Source organism: Equus przewalskii, chromosome 6 (assembly GCF_037783145.1).
Source record: "Equus przewalskii isolate Varuska chromosome 6, EquPr2, whole genome shotgun sequence".
Lineage (NCBI taxonomy): Eukaryota > Metazoa > Chordata > Mammalia > Perissodactyla > Equidae > Equus > Equus przewalskii.
The window spans coordinates 93784017-93803575 of record NC_091836.1 but is presented as its reverse complement, the minus strand read 5'-3'; the positions used below and the strand labels follow the sequence as shown (position 1 = coordinate 93803575).

At 41.6% G+C, this 19559-nt stretch overlaps 1 protein-coding gene across 3 annotated transcripts in view; it reads right to left on the bottom strand.

Moving 5' to 3' along the window:
* Window positions 1-19559, bottom strand: part of BBOX1 (gamma-butyrobetaine hydroxylase 1) — a 60142-nt gene that overhangs the window by 28653 nt on the left and 11930 nt on the right. For all 3 annotated transcript variants that reach the window (XM_070624568.1, XM_070624569.1, XM_008522786.2), the window contains exon 4: window positions 1176-1374. In XM_070624568.1, the coding sequence (XP_070480669.1) occupies window positions 1176-1374 (199 nt within the window). The remainder of the gene's footprint in view (window positions 1-1175; window positions 1375-19559) is intronic.

Genomic DNA, 19559 nt, shown 5'->3' with positions numbered 1-19559 from the left:
AATATTTGTCATAAAATCTTCCAGTTTTTAAGCGTTGTCGACTAATTCTATCTTCTTTCAGCATCAGGTGGGCCAAACAAAACACATCTGAATGTAGCCTCTGTGTCACAAGTTTGCAACCTTTGGATTTTGAAGGTCCTTTTCACCTCCAATGCCCTCTGCTCTATGAGCCTGAGAATAATTGTATCCATCTTGCATGAGAGGCCCACCTTGAGGACTAGAAATACAGTCATACCCTCAGCTTCCAAATAAGTGTTTCCTGTTGTTAATGTTTCATTATCCATAATTGATGTTACCCCCAGGCAACTCTTATGCAAACAGCCTCTTATTCCAAAGTTCAAATCAATTATATTTCCTGTTACTTGCTAAAGTGCACAGACTTTATTTTCTGCATGTTAGTTTTATCTTTTTTAAGGCAATTGGTGGCTGGTTTCAATTCCCCAGGGCCCAACTTCACTTTGCACCAACTCTTGGGAGGTAAATCTTTCATGAGCTTTAGCATTTGTAAAGCTGAGTATGTTATAAACGTCTTGGAGAAACACAATCTTCCATCCCATCTCTTATCAACTGAGTTGTGTAACCCCAAATTCATATGATGAAGCCCTAACCCTCAATGTGACTATATTTGGGGAAGGGGCCTTTAAGGAGGTAATTAAGGTTAAATGAAGTCATGAGGGTGGGGCCCTGATCCAATAGGACTGCTGTCCTTATAAGAAGAGGAAGGGATACCAGGAGCGTGGGTATGCAGAGGAGAGGCCCTGTGAGGGCACAGTGAGAAAGCGGCCATCTGCAAGCCAGGAAGAGCTCTCACCAGAAACCACACCTGCCGGCACCTTGATCTTGGACTTCTGGCCTTCAAAACTGTGGGGAAATGAATTTCAGTTGTGTAAGCCCCCCAGGCTGCAGGATTCTGTTGTGGCAGCCCAAGCAGACTGATGCATCACCTAAAACTAGCCTGTCATCCTGTCATTTGTGTCTGATGCCTTTCAGCTTTTAGGCTCCTTAAAAATTCCAGTCATCCTCAGAGAAATCCCACTTTTAACTCATCTTCCCATCTGACTTCCTGCTCAAGATGTTAGAGAAATTTCTGTATCTCCAATCAAAGGAATCCCCCTTCTGGGAAGTAAATCCAACTGTGTAGATAATGACAAAATACAAACTATTTGGTGACTCACCCATAAAATGTGAGATAAAGGAAACCAATTCTTTTCCCAAGTTTTAGAATTTCTCCTCGCTTGTCAGCTGCTCCCGTGAGTCGCACTATGCCGACTTTCTTGAGGCTCGAGAGCCAGTTGTATGCATGCTCATCATTTCTTAAAACGTCTTCAAAATCCAGCGTCGGGAGCTGGAGCTCCGAGCCCCAGTGCTGACATTCTGGGAATTAAGGAAAAGAAGAAACCAGATGGAATGACATCGTTTTTACGTACAATGAGAACCTCAGAGATGGGACGAACTCATTGAAGCTGACCTTTGATTTATCACAGAATTTACTAAATTTCAGTCATATTGGAAATGCCCAAGTTACCAACATTTCTTCCCTGGAGCCAAAACAGTCTACTTCCTGCCTACACCTGAGCCTGACCTGCGACAGGTACTCACTGCATGATGTTTGTCGAGAGAATGTTGTTCAGCTTAGGGATGGCTCTTGACCTGTGTATCCTTAGGGCTTCTCTCCCTTGATGCTGCTTAGAAATAACACCGAAACGCTGTGTATTTTAACAGCCAAGTTATATTGCTCAACTCCAAACAGATGGTAAAATCAGAATGGTGGACTAGATCAGCATATGCCTATTCCTGGGGATGGGGGGGTGTTTGTGGTGGTGGGTACAGCTCCTTCTTTCTCTTATTTCACCTCATAAGAAGCTTTCTCTGGGGTCAGATTGTTCTTTGGAATCAGCAAAAGCCGTCTATGGGGAAGAAAAGATGAAAGATGTGGTCCTGGGATGCATGGACCCTTTGGTGACAATGCCATGGGAGATAACGTCAGTGCCTTCCTCAGTTCTTGGATGCCTCATGACTAAATGCTCATAAAAATGTTTCCTTGAGAAAACAGAAAGGAAAACAAATGTAAAAAATAGTTTGCTGCTAAGCCAGGCTCTCCTAAAGGAGGTGGAACACAGAGGAAATGTAATTTTGCCAAGGAAAATAACTCTGATATTAATAACTGCATTCAGGAAAGACCCAACTCTAGCTAACCCATTTCATTCCTTCATTTTTTGGGACAGAATTTGCCCTAGAAAGGCAACCCTTCCTAACAACTGACAGAGTGAGATCTTACGCTCCCCATACCATCCTGAGCGACGCCCCACTTTTCAAACCGGGGAATGTAACTCATGTTATGGAAAACAACCCCAAAGCTGCCATTTAAGACTGAGGAATGGGTCGGGTTCCCCTGTAGTAGCTGTAGACTGGAAATCATTCCCTCTTGGGTGTCAACATGGCTGTTTCTGTAGAAGCAGGGATTCCTTAGGAGTCAGACAGGGGCTGTGGTGGTAAGAAGACCCGTGCAGGTGCTGGAACCCTCTTCCTGCTCTCTCACCAGCTGGTTGCATAAGGACACTCGCAGAGGTGAGTGGGGCTGCGTGGGAAGAGCTAATCAGACTACAAATGCACATATCGCCAAAGTTTCTGGGTGATTAAGCATAACAGCTTGCACAACGAGGCAAAATTTCCAAGGCCTAAATTGCAAACTGTAAATTAGGCCTCTGTAGTGGCTGCATTAATTCTTTCGGGCTAGGTGAATGTTCTTTAGTAGTGAATACATTCCACAAGCCCAAGTGATTTATTGTACTTTCTCAGGAAGTCAAGCTTATATTCAGCCACTGGATCCTAATTTCTCATTTTAACTCTTCTCTCTCTGTGGGACTAATCAGAACTGAAAAAATCTATAGCCTCTCCTGCTCCTTTTTTTTTTGGTGTTGCTTAGTAAGTGCTTGCTACGTTTGAGAGGACCTTAGAATTTAATGTTAAACAAGCCACCTTGGCAAAGGGAAGCAGTTCAGCACACCTTATGCCAGAGCAAATGGCTAAACAGTTAGACAATGAAGTGTGAAGGTTTTAGGTTAAAATTATAATTTTTTGGGGGGGCGGGAATGGTGTAAAATACTTGTTCTTGGTATTCCTTGATTATATCAGCTGTCCAAAAATTATTTGCTGGTTTATTTTTTCAATAAGCCTAATATTTTACCATGTCGCAAGTCACTGTGATAGGCAGTAGATTTTAAGGAGCTCGCAGTCTATGGCAGAATTGGCCTTGGGTGCTGACAGCTAAAACACAGACTGATGGACGCCAGAGTTGAAGTCCATTCAGGATGCTATGAGGTATCAGATCTTCTATTCTTTTTCTAATGCCCCTCTGAGACATGAGCTACTCTTTCTCTTGCATGGTGGTTATCCAGGTCTGCCCCTCATGCCTTGACTATTTCTTGCCAAATCAAGCTGGATTGGTATCATGTGAAAGAGCCTCTTTTCTGCGAGGCAAGCCACCCGGCTGTGTTTTCAATATTGCATGATATGGTTGTACGCCTTGCCACTCCCGTTTGTCACTCCCGTTTGCTCTTTGCATTTGAAGTCTCCAGATTGTAGTATTTGATACTGACCAAAAAGGTCTGCATAAAGAAGGCGGTAAAGGTCACACAGATTGTTTATTGGCTGCCTAACTAGAAAAATCATTTGGCTTCTAGTTAGGAGAAAAATTTTCTGGGCAAAATATCAGCGTTAAGATCATAACTAACAAATCACCATCTCCTCTTTTCAAAGCTTACACCTCAGTAGACTACATCCAGAAACAAAAATCACTGAAAACAATTTTAAGCTTATTGACCCCCAAGTGAAAATTACAGGCCCAAAGAGAATCAGAGGTGGATGTGATATTAGAGACTCACCTGGCATTTTCACATCGGCTTCAGGATTTCCCATCTCCTTCAGTTCTTATTATTGAATAAAAAACTTGTCTAAACCACAGCTGGGGATTCTTCCAGGTCTTAGGCACTGTGGTGATCTGGCCAAGGCCATGTTTTTTTTTTTAAGGATTGGCACCTGGGCTAACAACTGATGCCAATCTTTTTTTTGTTTTCTGCTTTATCTCCCCAACCTCCCCCCCCCCCCCCCGCCCCGTACACAGTTGCATATCTTAGTTGCAGGTCCTTCTAGTTGTGGGATGTGGGACGCCACCTCAACGTGGCCTGACGAGCGGTGCCATTTCCGCACCCAGGATCCGGACCCTGGGCCGCCGCAGCGGAGCGCGCGAACTTAACCACTCGGGCACAGAGCCGCAAGGCCGTGTTTTTATTGCTGTGTAGACTGTTAGATGGATTGGCTGTTGTCTACATGCCCATCTGTAGCAAATGTTGTCTTTATTACAAAGATTAAGTAACTCACTGATGAACCTTTGTTATAATATTTAGAAGAAAAATCTTATATCCTATTGAGGGCAAACCAGCCTGGAGAAATAGTATGCTCTAGACCACAATATTGTCAAACTGAACTTTCTGAGACGATGGAAATACTCTGTGTCTGCGGGTCCAGTACCATAGCTGCTAGCAACATGCGGCTGCTGAGACTCGGGGCATGGCCAGCGGAACTGACGAACTAAATGTTTTACTTCATTTAATTTTAACTCATTTTGACTTAAATTTAAATAGCCACACATAACTAGTAGTGTATGAAACAGGACACGAATAAAGAACACGGAGGCAGAGAGGCCTGGGTGTGAATCGCTGTCCTGCCTCTTGCCAGCTAGTTTCTTGGTCTCCTCTCTGAGCCTTCCTCTCTTAATTTGTAAAATAGGTGCAGTTATGTTCACCTTGCAGGTTATTTGTTGACCATGCAAGGAGATTATGCGAGGAGCTAGTATACTGCTTGCAGACAGTAGACCAGTAATAATATAGCAACAGCTAATATTTGCTGACACTTTCTAGGTGTCAGGCACAGTGCTAGGTGCTTTCCATATATTGTTTCTTTTAAGGGCCACAATAAACATGTGTGACAGATGCCTCCAGGGTTCCTGTATCATTGAGAAGGGAACAGAGACCCGAGTCATGCAGCTCACGGTTTGCTGAGCTGGTTCATCGCATCTCGGCCACTGATTCCAAAGTCTGTAATTTTAACAACTACACATACAATAAACATTTGAGGCCTTGAAATACTGCTGTTACATGCATTTTTACGTCCTATGTCTGAAATGCCCGTAGTATTCTGTCCCTTATACAGGAAATCTACCAGATAAAAGAGAAGGCAGGGCAAGTTACAATTAGGAACACGCTGTCTGAACTCGTTCAAGATAAGCGTTGGCTCGGCGTCAGGACTGTAAATGTAGGAGAAACATTACGACGAGGTTTCAGTGCACAGCACTACAGCAACACGGCTGTTTGCCTTTTGTGAAATGAACCAAGGCTTAAAAATTAAAATGGCTAGTTTCTCTTCTTTAATCTATGGCAGGACATTTCAGTGATCCATGACCGTTTGGTTTTACTTAAGGCCATTGTCACTTTCCAGAGAGTTTTGGTGACTGTGTGGCAGGGAAATAAAATAAATAGAGGTTGAAAAAACATTTTCAGAAGATGTAAATGTTTGAAAACTTTGAGTTTGTATTTTGACTACTTTGTGGATTCAAGAAAGATCTACTTAGGGCACACACTACATACATGTATATTTATAGCATGTTCTAGTGAATTTTTCTTTCTACGTGAGTCATCTTCCCACTATAGAATAACACACATACCTCTTTGTTTTAAAAACAGAATGAGCTATATTCTTTCAATAAATACGTTACTCTTTACATGTGTACAATTAACCATTTTCACACAGAGTCTCCAGTATATCTCAGGCTGTCCATATTATAGACCGCATAGTCTATACTATAAATAATCTCAAATTTACAGGATTTTACTATCAGAGGGTGGTTACAATGCCTTTTAAGTTCTGCAGAGTTTACAATTTTCCAACTACAGCTCTCCTTTTGGTGTGCCCTAGCAGGAGCTTTGCAAAAATCAGTGATCAAGGGCACAGCCCATCACAGAAACTGTGTCCTAACGTGAGCCACTCACACACTTGGTTACGCCAAGTGTGACTTCCAGAGTTGTGACTGATCAGTTTCCAACCTCAGCATAACATCCCGAATATAAAATACTCTAATTTTCAGGGAGAAATAAACGACATTTCAATAAGTCCCCAGTAAAATCATTCTACGATATCTGCACAGAAACTTTAACAGTGGAAAAGTAATTTAAAAGCATTTTCCCAGTCTCTTCCAGCGGCAAAACATAACTACCGGGGGCCCAAAAGAAAACACATTTGACCAGAGTAAATCATTTGTCAGGTGAATACATTAAAAGAAAATTTAAATCTCACACTTGGGTCTGGATACATAAACAGTATGGAAAATGACGGAATATTTAAGGCATGAACCACCCTTTCTAATTTAACTTACGGCCTTACTAATAAATACTTCCTTGAACATGTGCTTCACACATCATAAAATTTATGAACAGGCTACATGCTGGCTTTCAAGGAACCATTTGTACAAGGTTTCCTTTTCAGGGTTAAGCATCACATTCCTGGATCCTGAGATGTATTTCAAAAAAGGAAAAGACACAAAGAAGCTCTTTAGTGAAGGATTGGTGAGTGCAATGTTGCAGTCATCAATGTTGCAATGTGTTATTTCAATAGTGTAGGACTTCTGTCCACCTGCACTGAACTCTGCTGTTGGCTCTGAAATAGCAATGGGAGGGGCTGAGGATCGGCCAGTCTCTTACTATCTTTTCATGTAAACGCCTGCAGGGGCCCAGCCAAAACCAAAATCTGAACCCTAGCAAAGGAGAGGCACTTGGGGAGAAATAAGGCCTTGATGGCCTCCTCTGCGCTAAGGGGACCTGCTCTCTTGGATATTCCTTTACTTCTTGTCTAGTGAACTCAACATGTCTTTCAAGATTCTGGTCACTTGTCCTCTCTTAGACTGAGATCTTCCCAAAGCTGACCCTGAGATGAGAGGATTTGAACAGAAGCAGTTTCTGAAGGAGGCGCCCCTGGAAGCAATCACAGGAGTGGGGGACGAAAGCCTCTGGGAGGCGTTTTAATGAACTGGTAACTGACTGCTTTTGGCAGCAGGGGCTCAGCACGGGCAGCGCTGTAGACTATACTTCAGAGTTGTCCCACCCAGGGGCAAGGAAGCTGAGATGCATAGGCCGCCCACGCCCCCCTTGGTGGTTGAGGGCTGCTTCTCTGGGCGTTCCACCCTGTGTGTTGGCCAAGTGTGCTCCCTCAGGGAGAGAACGTCCTCCAGCGGCGTGGCAGTCTTGCAATAGGAAGCTGCTGGCATATATGGGAGGATGGCTGAGGGGCTCTGGTGGGGCACCGACAGCCTCTGCAATGCCTTCCTTCAGGATCTGCGAGAGTGGGTTAGATGGCTGTCCTCTGGTCCCCCAGCACCCGTACACACCTCAGTCACAATGATCAGTCACATTATGTGAAATGATCTTTCTCTTATTCAACACATACTTGTTGAAAGCCTTGCTACGCAAAAGAGATCACATTAGTAAATAAAAATAGATGGGATGACTGCCCTCGTGAAGGAAAAAAGAGAATAAACAGGGAGCAAACAAATAAATACACGAAAGTAAACATTGTAGCAAGTGCTATGGGGGTAACAAATGGGGTGTATTGACCAACAATTACTGGGAGTGGCATGGGGAACCTATTTAGACGTGGCAGTTAAGAAAGTCTAGCTGAAGAGATGCTATTTAAGCCAAATCCTGAGGGAAGAGAGAAGCCAGTCATGCGAAGGGCAGGGAGAGGGGTGTCCAGGTGGGAGGGACAGTAGCAAGAGGGGGATCTCTTATTTGTTGGAGAAACTCAAAGTCACCCAGGCTCAAAGCCATGAGGCAAAGAGCGGGTGTAGCAGATGAAGCGGAAAAGTAAGCTACAGAGGGTCAGCAGGGCCTGCTCTCTCTCTTCCACTGGACTGAAGTTCCTTGCAAACCATGGAAATCGTGTCAATTATCTTTATTTCCTCACCAACACTGCCCCCTTTCTCTTCCTTTCCCCAGTATATAGCCCAGGGTTGACATCAGTAGATTTTCAGAAAACTAATGTGTTCTGTTTCCTAAACAAATCTTTGCTTACTTCCTAATGACTAGAGACTAGGAGCAACCCCTGGAACAAGAGATTGTGTCTGAGCATACTTTGTATTCTGAAAGATGGAAAAATCCATAAAACCTTTTCTCTTAAAGTGATAATCCCACCAAACCCAAAAGGTCTCCCTGAGAATGTGTAAAAGATGTTTTTAAACAAGTTTAAGTTGCTTGAAAAGAAGGAAACACACTTTCATTTTGGACTGTTAGGTACCGGGTATATTCTATATGCTCAGCCCCATGACGAGAGTGAAGATCTGTAGAGTTGGAGAAAATAAGAACACACGAAATGGTGAAGCGGAACTAAATGGCGGTGTGTGATGAATATTGAAAAAATAAGAGTTAACATTTATTGGGCACTTATGATTCCAGGCACTCTTCTGAGCACTTTATAGGGATTAATTCATGTAATCCTCACGACAACCCCATAACAGAGGTTCTATTATTGTTTCCATTTTATAGATGAGGAGACAGGCACAAGGGTCTCAGATAATTTGTGCAACATCACAGCTAATACATGTCACAGCTGGGACACCCACTAAAACAACTTGACTCCAGATTTTCAGAAAAAACATTGTATGTTGAAGGAAAACAAGCACCAAAGGATGTCAGGAAGGGAGACGATTATCTTAGACTTCCTTAGAGTTGGCAGGGCAAACAGAAGATTCAGTTTTCCCTCTGTCCTTGCTGTGACTCTCCCAGGTGACACCCTTGAAAAGTTTATAGAACACCCTCTTCATCACTCTCAACTACCCAGCACACATCTCCCTGTGAAGCAGCCCCTACTGTTTAAGAGGCTTCTTTCCTAAGTCCAGGACCAGGTGTCTTCTCTGGAGAATTCTACCAAACATTCAAAGAAGATTTAACACCCATCATCCTCAAACTATTCCAAAAAATTTAAGAAGACAGAATGCTTCCTAACTCATTCTATGAGGCCAACATTACCCTGATACCAACACCAGGCAAGAACAACACAAAGAAGGAAAATTACAGTCTAATATTGCTGATGAACACAGATACAAAAATCCTCAACAAAATACTAGCAAACAAAATACAGTAAAATATTAAAAGGATCATACACCATGATCAAGTGGGATTTATTCCAGGGACACAGGGATGGCTTAACAGCCACAAATCAATGTAATACATCAGATTAACAAAATGAGCAATAAAAATCACATGATCGTCTCAACAGATGCAGAGAAAGCATTTGACAAGATCCAATATCCATTTATGATAAAAACTCTAAATAAAATGGGCATAGAAGGAAAGCACCTCAACATAATAAAGACCATATTTGACAAACCCACAGCCAACGTCATACTCAATGGTGAAAAAATGAAAGCCATTCCTCTGAGAACAGGAACAACAAAAGGGCGCCCACTCTCACCACTCCTACTCAACATAGTACTGGAGGTTTTGGCCAGAGCAATTAGGCAAGAAAAAGAAATAAAAGGAATCCAAATTGGAAAGGAAGAAATGAAACTCTTGCTGTTTGCAGATGACATGATTCTATATATAGAAACCCCAAAAGAATCCATCAGAAAACTATTAGAAATAATCAACAACATATAGCAAAGTTGCAGGGTACAAAATCAACTTACAAAAATCAGTTGCATTTTTATACACCAACAATGAACTAGGAGAAGGAGAAGTCAAGAATACAAATTTACAATCGCAATAAAAAGAATAAAATACGTAGGAATAAACCTAACCAAAGAGGTGAAATAACTGTACACTGAAAACTCTAAGATATTATTGAAAGAAATTGCAGAAGACACAAAGAAAGAGCAAGATATTCCATGCTCATGGGTAGGAAGAATCAAGATAGATAAAATGTCCACACTACCTAAAGCAATCTACAGATTCAGTGCGATCCCAATCAGAATCCCAATGACATTCTTCACAGCAATAGGACAAAGAATCCTAAAATTTATGTGGAACAACAAAAGACCTCAAATAGCCAAAAGAATCCTGAGAAAAAAGAACAAAGCTGGAGGCATCACAATCCTTGACTTCAAAATATACTACAAGACTGTAGTAATCAAAATAGCATGGTACCGGCAGAAAAACAGACACACAGATCAATGGAACAGAAGTGAAAGCCCAGAAAGAAAACTACAAACAAAACAAAAAGACAACCCACCAAGTGGGAGAAAATATTTGCAAATCATATATCTGACTAGGGGTTAATTTCCAAAATATGTAAAGAACTCACACAACTCAACAACAAAATAACAACCCAATCAAAAAATGGGGAGAGGATATGAACAGACATTTTTCCAAAGAAGATACCCAGATGGCCAACAGGCACATGAAAAGATGTTCAACATCACTAATTATTAAGGAGATGCAAATCAAAACTGCAATGAGATACCACCTTACACAGGTCACAATGGCTATAATTACCAAGACAAAAAATAACAAACATTGGAGAGGATGTGGAGAAAAGGGAAGCCTCACGCACTGCTAGTGGGAATGCAAACTGTTGCAGCCACCATGGAAAACAGCATAGAGATTTCTCAAAAAATTAAAAATAGAAATACCATATGATCTAGCTATCCCACTACTGGGTATTTACCCAAAGAACTTGAAATCAATAATCCAAAGAGATTTATGCACCTCAATGTTCACTACAGCATTATTCATAATAGTGAAGATGTGGAAGAAACCCAAGTGCCCTTCTACAGATGAATGGATAAAGAAGACGTGGTATATATATATATATATATATATACACAATGGAATACTACTCACTCATAAAAAAGACAAAATCGTCCCATTTGCAACAACATGGATGGTCCTTGAAGGTATGATATTAGGTGAAATAAGCCAGACAGAGAAAGAGAAATACATGATTTCACTCACATGTGGAAGATAAACACATGGATAAAGAGAACGGATCATTGGTTACCAGAAGGGAAGTGGGCTGGAGGTGGGTGAAAGGGGGAAAAGGGCACATATGTACATTGAGAGATAAAAATTAGACTATTGGTGGTGAGCGCAATGCAGTCTATACAGAAACATAAATAATAACATACACCCAAAATTACACAATGTTATAAACCAATATGATCTCAATAAAATAATTGAAAAAAAAAAGAGGGTTATATCTTAACCCTCCAGTTGTCACAAGCTTCTTCCTTATGCTGAGGCACAATCGACCTTTGTCACCTTTCTTTTAGGCCCAGTTCTGTGCTCCAGAATCACACAGAATGTGGCAGTCTTGGAGACATGTGTAAAGACAGCTACTGTCCTAAGTTTTTCTTTCCAAGGCTGAATAGCCTCTTTCCTGCCCGTATTTTCTCAAGCCCTGCGCTGCCCTCTCTGCTCTCCTTCGGATGATGTGTTGAATTTGCTGACGCCCCAGAACAGCACTGGCGTCTTAATCAGACATAACGCTACAGGTGTGGTCTGGCCCACGCCTGCACGGTGGGTTTGCTACTACATTTTTATTCATGCAGCCCAAATCTAATTAATCTTTTTTGGCAGTCTCAACTCTGTTGACTCATATTAACTTTTCAGTCAACTGAAACGTGTAAGAATTGCCTGTCAGCCAAGCCTTCATTTCCGAAGCCGGTTCACTGAGACCATATTAAGCACATATAGAGGTGAGGATGCAGGTCCAATTTGATAGGGACATTGTGTCAAAGTTAATAACTCGAGGTGTGAAGGTGACAGGTCTGGATTCACAACTGAATTCTGATACTTCCCCCCGCATGACCTTCAGAAAGTAGTACATTCTCTCAGCTGGGTTTCTTCATCTGGAAAATACAGGATGAAAACAACCTGCAGGCTTGTTGTGAAATTTAGATGAGATGATATCTGTCAAGAACTTAACGCGGCGCACCTGATTAAACCAGCACTTGAACCAGAGCAGCTGAGCGTGGCTGGAGGCAAACACAGCGTGACGAGCACCTTGTTGCACGCCCGCTAATCGCCAGTTAACTCCCACACTCCCCTTGCTGACTGGGTCTCACGCTCTGTCCTCAAACCTCCCACAGCTCCTTCTTCTACTCGTGCTCAGCTGACCACCTTGTTTCTTATTTCAGTGAAAAAATAGAAGGACTCAGAAGAGAACTGCCATACACTCCCACCACCGCACCTCCCAGCCTGCCTGTGTCCGTGTCCTTATCACCACTGACAGAGTGTAGATACATTTCTAACTTTATTGATCTCTTTCTCCACCAAAACATAAACTCCTCCGGGACACACTCTTTCTCTGTTTTGTTCGGCACTGTATCCCCAGCACTTAGAACAGTGCCTGGCACACAGCAGACGCTCAGTAAGTATTTGCTGAATAAATTCATAGTGCATGGCGTATGCCCGGTAGATGATATCTGTTACTAATGTAGGTTATTTTCCTAGATTCCAACCGTTTAGTGGGGAAGACAGTCAAATACACAGAGACTGACTATTCAGGGCAGTAATTGCAGTGAGACAGAGAAAGGAGCCCACACAAATTGCTGTGACCACATAGGAGAGGGGAAGGATGAGAGAATGCTGTTTACTAGAGCAGATGCTCTTCAGTCAAACCTTGGCTCTGTTACTTCTTGTCTCTTTGATTTTGGACTAGTTACTTAATTCTATCAGCCTCACTTTCCTCATGTGTAAAATGGTTATAATAATAAATAGTGCTGCCTTTGTGATGTTGTTGCTAGGATTAAACAGAGCAATAAATATTCAGCACTGAGCTCAGTGCCTGGCAGAAAGCAATGCTTTAAAAAACATGAGGAAGGAAGGTTGGCGAAGGAGCAGCAGAGGAGCTGGAGGAGGAAGAGGCCAGTGCAGACAGAGAGCTGCTGGTGGACGCGTGAGATGTGGAGGGATTCTGGGTTGTTTTGATAACAGACACATGCCAGAAATTTCTCCCCACACTGGATGTGTAGTATGAGAGATAAAGAGGAGTTAAGGATGATCCTGCTGCCGGAGAGATGGACTTGCCATCGGCTAAGATGGGAAAGTGTGTGAAGCAGGACATCTAAGACCGTCCGCCTCCATCAGAGGGTTCATCTTTACTCTCCGGTTTTCCTCATTTTTCTTATTGCTTCAAGTAAATCATTTTATAAATCCTCTTTTGGGTTGTCCATTATACATTTTTCTTGATAATTTATTGTGGGCTAGAAACTTCCATCATGCCCTATTGAAGTCAGAGCTCAGAGACTTCTTCCTCCTTGCAGGAGCACACTGATTTATCGCTCTTCTTGGGATTATCTGCTTTTATGTGTCATGAGATTGGACCTCTCTGGGCTCTGGAGTGTTTTTCATCCAAGTGTCTAGCTTGTACCTGGAATCTAACATAGTGCTGGTGGCTGGTATTTTCACCTGTCGTGATCCTTAACTAACAAACTAAGAGGGAGGCCACTTGCACCCCGCTTTGCTGATCACCTCAGCTTCAGCACGCATTTCTAAGTCACTGATTAGAATTCGCTTCATAGTTGACCAGGCTTGTCACTGCCTTCCTTAATTTTATTTAAAGGAAACCAGCTGCCAGGCAGGTAAAATTTTGGCCCAGACTTCAAACCAATGTCTGAATGACTAAAATCCTGTTCAGGGCAGTAATTCACCTCTGTGCAACTCTCGTGTTTTCAGTCAGGAATATCACATGATTATTCTCCGTGTGAGGGGAGCTCGAGCATAAGCCAGGCTGTCGTCTCTTTCCTTCTGTCCTCACCACGTGCTCTTCACTGTGCCTCTGCTCCCATGTTCACGGCTCTCTAAATAGGAGGAAAAGAGAGAGGGGCAGGATCTGACAGGCTTTGAGCACCCCCAGAGGGCCAGGCACTGTGCTAAGCGTGGCGCTTACATTTTTCCATTTCTACTTCCCCAAAGCTGAGAGGCACTGCCTCCTTTACATATGGAAAAAGTCAGGCTCAGATCATTTATGAAACAGAGCCAGGTTCACAGAGCAGAGTCAAAGCCAGCTCTCCTTTCACAACACGATGCTGTGTCACAGGCGAGGAGCTCTCCGGACAGGCCGCACTCCTCCACTTTCTCTCCCAGCAAATTCCAACAAAATTCTTTTGCAAAAATGTATATGCATCCATCGTCATATCACAGTGTTACTAGTGAATTATGTCTATTTCCTGGGCTTACTTTCTTCCTTGTCTGTATTTTGTAGCTTGGCTTAGACAGAAATATAACTATAGGGTGGAATTATTGGTAAAGGGCTGCACTGGGATGTGAGTTGGACCTTGCAGGATGGATAGGAGAAGTTTGGCCAGACAGAGAGAATAGAATAAGTGATCTAAGAAAAGGCAGAGCTTGGACGAAAGTAGGAATCCGCCTGCTTGTGGAGGGGGCCCCAGACTGTGGGATGAGTGGGAAGCCCAGTGAAGACTTGGGCCATTGTCACTGTGCAGAGAGACACCAGAGCAAGGGGCAAGAGAGATGATGGTGAGCATCAGGGAGATTACCCCACAGAGTGTGCAAGCTGTGCGTGAACCGAGGCCATGCTATTTCAGCACTCTAGACGTGAGATGGTAAAAGGCTCCAACTAGGTTGTTGGCAAGAGGGACAACTTGTGCAATCTCTTCCCCCATAACCTGTTGAATACTGGTCTTCTCTGGGCAAACAGGCAAGGCACACGGAAGCTTGACAGCCAGTGGGAGACGAGGAGGAGGATTTCACTAATGGGACTCGCTCTGCATATCTTTTTAAACTGACGTACTGTTCAAGAAGGTCAAGAAGCCGCTCAGAGCTGTTCTCTATATTTATTTACAACTACTCTCAAGGAGACCTTGTGAAATGAAGTGAGTTAATACGTCATGTGCGACATTGCTCTTCATCCAACATGGTCCTACTCAGGAAGGTAAGTAGATACTATCTTTATCGTGCACATAAAGAATTTGGGGGCATAGAAGGGTTATGTAAGTTACTCAAATCACAGACTTAGCAAAGCTTAGGGCCAAGAGCACTCTTACTTTCAGTGCTATACTGCTCTTCTGATTAAGAGAGAAGTTACAGATTGAGAAAAACACAGAATTTCAAGAAAAAGAATATATCAAGTTAGAGAATTCCTTGAATGGGGTAGAGTTTAATCATTATTTATGGAATTTGCTCAGCTGGAAATAAGGCAAATCAACAGAGTGTATAAATAACAAAATCAAAATTTGTTTAAAAATCAATTTTTTTTCTACAGGCTTATAAAAATTGTTTTTAATTAAAAATCATCAATGTTTTCCATGAGCCTATTTGAAAGTTTGGGACTGGAATTTAAAAGGAGAAATTTAAGTATGATGAAGACATTTACATGCCCAAAACTAAAGCTGTGTAGTTCTATGTTCGGCCATCTTGAAGAAGCCAAGCGGAACCAGAAGTGAAAAGTAATAATTTTTTAATCAGTTGTCCTCTTTTTTTGGCTGGTGAATCCCCTGATGTGTAGGCACTAACAAAAATCGCAGGCTAAATTTATAACTTATATGTAGGTTTGGTAAAAATGAAGCCAGCATATACAGCAATCCAACCTTACTTTTTGAAATGGCCACACTTTGGAATTTTCTAAATTTATAAATTCTAAATTTGCAGTCCAACTGCCAATGTTATAAAACTCACTCCTGGGCTGCAAGAAAAATAAGCCTAGTCTGTTAGAAATGGAAGTTTTTCACTCATTGAAGGAAGCTCTTTCTGCTTTTACCCCATTTGAAAAAAAAATAGAAAAGAAATAAATTTACTTTAGTGTAACTACAGAAAATTACTTTCCAAGAGTAAAACAAGTGAGTATATTTTCCCTAATTTTCGATGTGGCAAGTACACTGAAAAAAATATGAAAAGGCTACAATAATTCTTTTTTGAAGTAGATTTGCTTTAGGTTCTCAAAAATATACTCAGATTTTTTCAAGGCCTTTAAAGACACCAGCTTTTCAAAGTTCTGTTTAGCACTAACATTAGATGATGCTCTGTTACTTTGTTTGATGAAGTTGTTAAGTAATACAAATGATTTTTAAAAAAGAGTATAATTAATGTCTCTTACCTAAGAATTTTTTTAAAGTAACAGATGTAGTATACAGTCCTTTAAAAAAAATTTCTATAATGTATCCAGTCGTAAATTAGACTTATCTTTAATATTTTTCTTTGAGTATGTGGTTATAAGTTTACCAAGTACAATGCAGAAATTGAGAGGGATAATAAATGATACGTAATTCAGAAAAAAGTAAGACACATCAGAAGACATCAACATGGCACAAAAGAAAAATGAAGCAAAAAACACATTCATAAACTCACAGGCATTTAAGATACCTGCATTCATTTCATAGAAACCCTAAAGACATTTCTCTGAAAGCGAACAGGTCCGTTTCACATACAATAGGCAAAACAGAACACAGGCTTGCTTCTGAAACACATGGAGACTGTGAGCTTTTCTCCCACCTGTGCATCAGAGTGGGAGCCTGGCTGAGCTCAGGGAAGGAATCTTTACTGTGTGTTTCCTGGGAAGGGAAAACATTTGGGTACATGATGTGGCAGCTTGACTGCTCTGCCCCAGCTGTTTTGACGGAGCTGTTCTGAAGCCATTTGACCTGGCAGCCCTGATACAGCTGGGACGTTCTAAGGCAGCATGAAAAAAACAACAAACTCCCGGCCCAATTTATAATGACCAATTAATCAGTGAAACAAACCCCCTCACTCCATCCCTGACCTGCACTGCAGACTCCCACCTCTGGGAGTTCAAGAATGGGTGAGGGATGGGGCAAGGCTTAGCGACAGGGGTGAAATATCGCGTGGGAGTTAGGCATATTGACTGTGTACATTACTTGCTAATTAAAAAAAAAAAAACAGTAATTTTTGCTTTTTGACAAATCTCTGTAAAAACGGCCTCTGTGCCAAACTGGTTCTGTTCTGTGCCCCATAACAAAATCTTCATCTTCAAGTAAACATATGGCCCTCTGCAAGAAAGGGGGAGCTCTATTTTTTCTTGCCATGTGTAGGGTACAGAGACTTAGCTGGCCCTGACAGTCACTGGGTCACAAGAGTTTTCGCTCCCTCTTGTGATATGTTCCTTTTGAAACAAAGGAGGGGGTATAGCCATGGACGGAAGGGTGGTATATCTGATTAGCAGACGTGAAGACTTGCTCTGCTATAAGGGGGGCATATCGAAGTGAGAGGAGATGTTCTTTTCTGATTGTGTTATGTTCTCAGTCCCTGGATTGTTGAGAAAACTGAGCAGACTGCTTCCATGGAAAAAAGGTTTTCTTCAAATTACAACCTTTTAAACCTCAATTTGCAACAACAAATATTACTAAAGTCAGAGAATAATATACAAATATGTCAGTACCAATTCAAAGAGAGAGAGAGGAAGACAAGCATCCATTCTGATATTGAGTGTTAATAAAAAGAACAATATTTAGGTTCACATATATAGGATCATATTGTGTACTGATTTTCCTCCCATTTTTCTCCTATTAATTATATTATGGAAATTTTGCACCTTGAAGTTAGTCACAAAAATGAGTGTATGATTATATCAATTTCACATCAAATGGAAGTTAAAATACAATTCCATTAAAAAATCTTTATATTTCCAACGTTTTATTAAAGTCTTCGATTTTTATCTTTATGTTGGAAATGTTCACATGTTAGTCTTTAACAGTCGAGTTTTAGGTTGGTAGATATTAGAGAACAGGGCTAGTAACCTTGTGTCCTACAGATCAATATACATTTCTCTTGAAGACAACTTCTACCCCCATCTTCTTTGCTACTTCCCTAGTTTAAGCTCTTAGTGTCTGTTGCAGGACCATTTCTAGGCTACGCTATGGTCACCCTGCTCCCAGCCACTCTCCACGCCAGCCAGTCCATCCAACACAGATGATCATGACCAAGACCTTTCCACAACACAGAGCCAATCACTTCACTCTCTTTTGTAAAATAAATACAAACCAAGAACCAAAGGGGTGCACTGGAGGAGGGGAGAATGCAATAAGAGAAAAACGAAACTAAGGAGACATTCACACATTTGTAGGCATTTGAGAAATTATACGCATTTGTTCAAAATCAGAAAGACACACTTTGAAAATGTAAAATGCATTCTAAAAAAAATAAAGCAATCTTCTTAAATGCATAATGATCTTGCACTCATTCCCCTGGCCTTAGAGCCTCAGCCTGGGAACTAAGGGCAGGACCATCCCTGAGCTCCATGTGAGGGAAGCTTCCTGGCCTGAGCGCGTAGGCCTGAGCCTCTGAGTGGGGCACGTCAGCCACTTCCCGGTTTGTCCCCCTCCTTCTTCTCTGTTGCCTAACCATTTTAACCTCACCAGTGTTAAACCACCTGCAGCTTCCCAAAGCCCCCTGCTATTTTAGACTGCTATGACTTTCTACCAGCGTTTCTCTCTGTCAAGAGTTTCCTTACTTTCTATCTTTGCCTGACAAACTGATTCTTCAAAACCCAGCTCAAGCATTACCTCCCTTCTAAGGACCATTTCCTTGTTTCCTCAGACTCCTTCCTCCACGTTATAATTAACCTTCTAGGCAGGCTTTAATAGACTTAAACTAATGTAGTGTGCTTATTTGTTTTCATGGCTAATGTCCCGTCCTAGACTTGATAAATCCTTGAGGACAGAATCCATGTCTTTCTTTAACTTGGTATTTTCTTACAGTTTCCAGCACAAAATGGGTGCTCACTATATGTGCAACTGAATAGAAATTTATGAGGGAATGATTAATGCCCATGTCTTCCTTCCAGCTGTGACCATCCTGTGACAAGAGTTTTTTCTGGTTGATTACCCTTTGTCCTTTCATTTCTGAGTTCAACATCTGGTGCCAAGCAAAGATCCAGGGAAAGTGGCCTGCATCTTGACATCAGGCTTTAAAAGGCTTTCCTTTCTCTCAGGAAAGAGCAGATGAGGAAGCATTGCCACTGAGGACTAAAAACAAAATCCTTTCACAAATGTAACTGAGCTTGTTTACATGTCCTGGAGAATAAATGTTTGAAAATATGCAATGGCAGTGAAAGAACGTATCAAATTCCACAGGCAAACAGCCAGAGAAACAATATTCCAAAAGTGGCCCATTAATCTCTTCTTTAACCCACCAACTGCACAGCTTGAGAATATATTTTAAAAATCTGATCTTGTTTTAAACCACTAAAATATTTTCCAGCGTCTAAATAGCAGCCAGTTCTCCTCATGTTATTCATGCTTGCAGCCTGGGAGTGTGACCAGTTTTTTCCACTACTTAACTGAGTGTAGTATCATTTCCATTTTGCTACTGCCTGATAGTACTGAGAAACGTAAGCTATAAAACTGTGCTCGTCAAGAAATGTTAATGGAGAGAGGTGGCCATATCCTTTTACAATGCTTAAAAGCTTAAGCTGTAATACTAAAAACCTGGTTTTTATTCCCTGAAATAATGAAAAGAAGAAATTGAAGGAAATTAAAGTAAAATCCAACAGGATTACAAAATTAGAGCAGAGTTAAGGAAAAATATTTTGAGGACCAG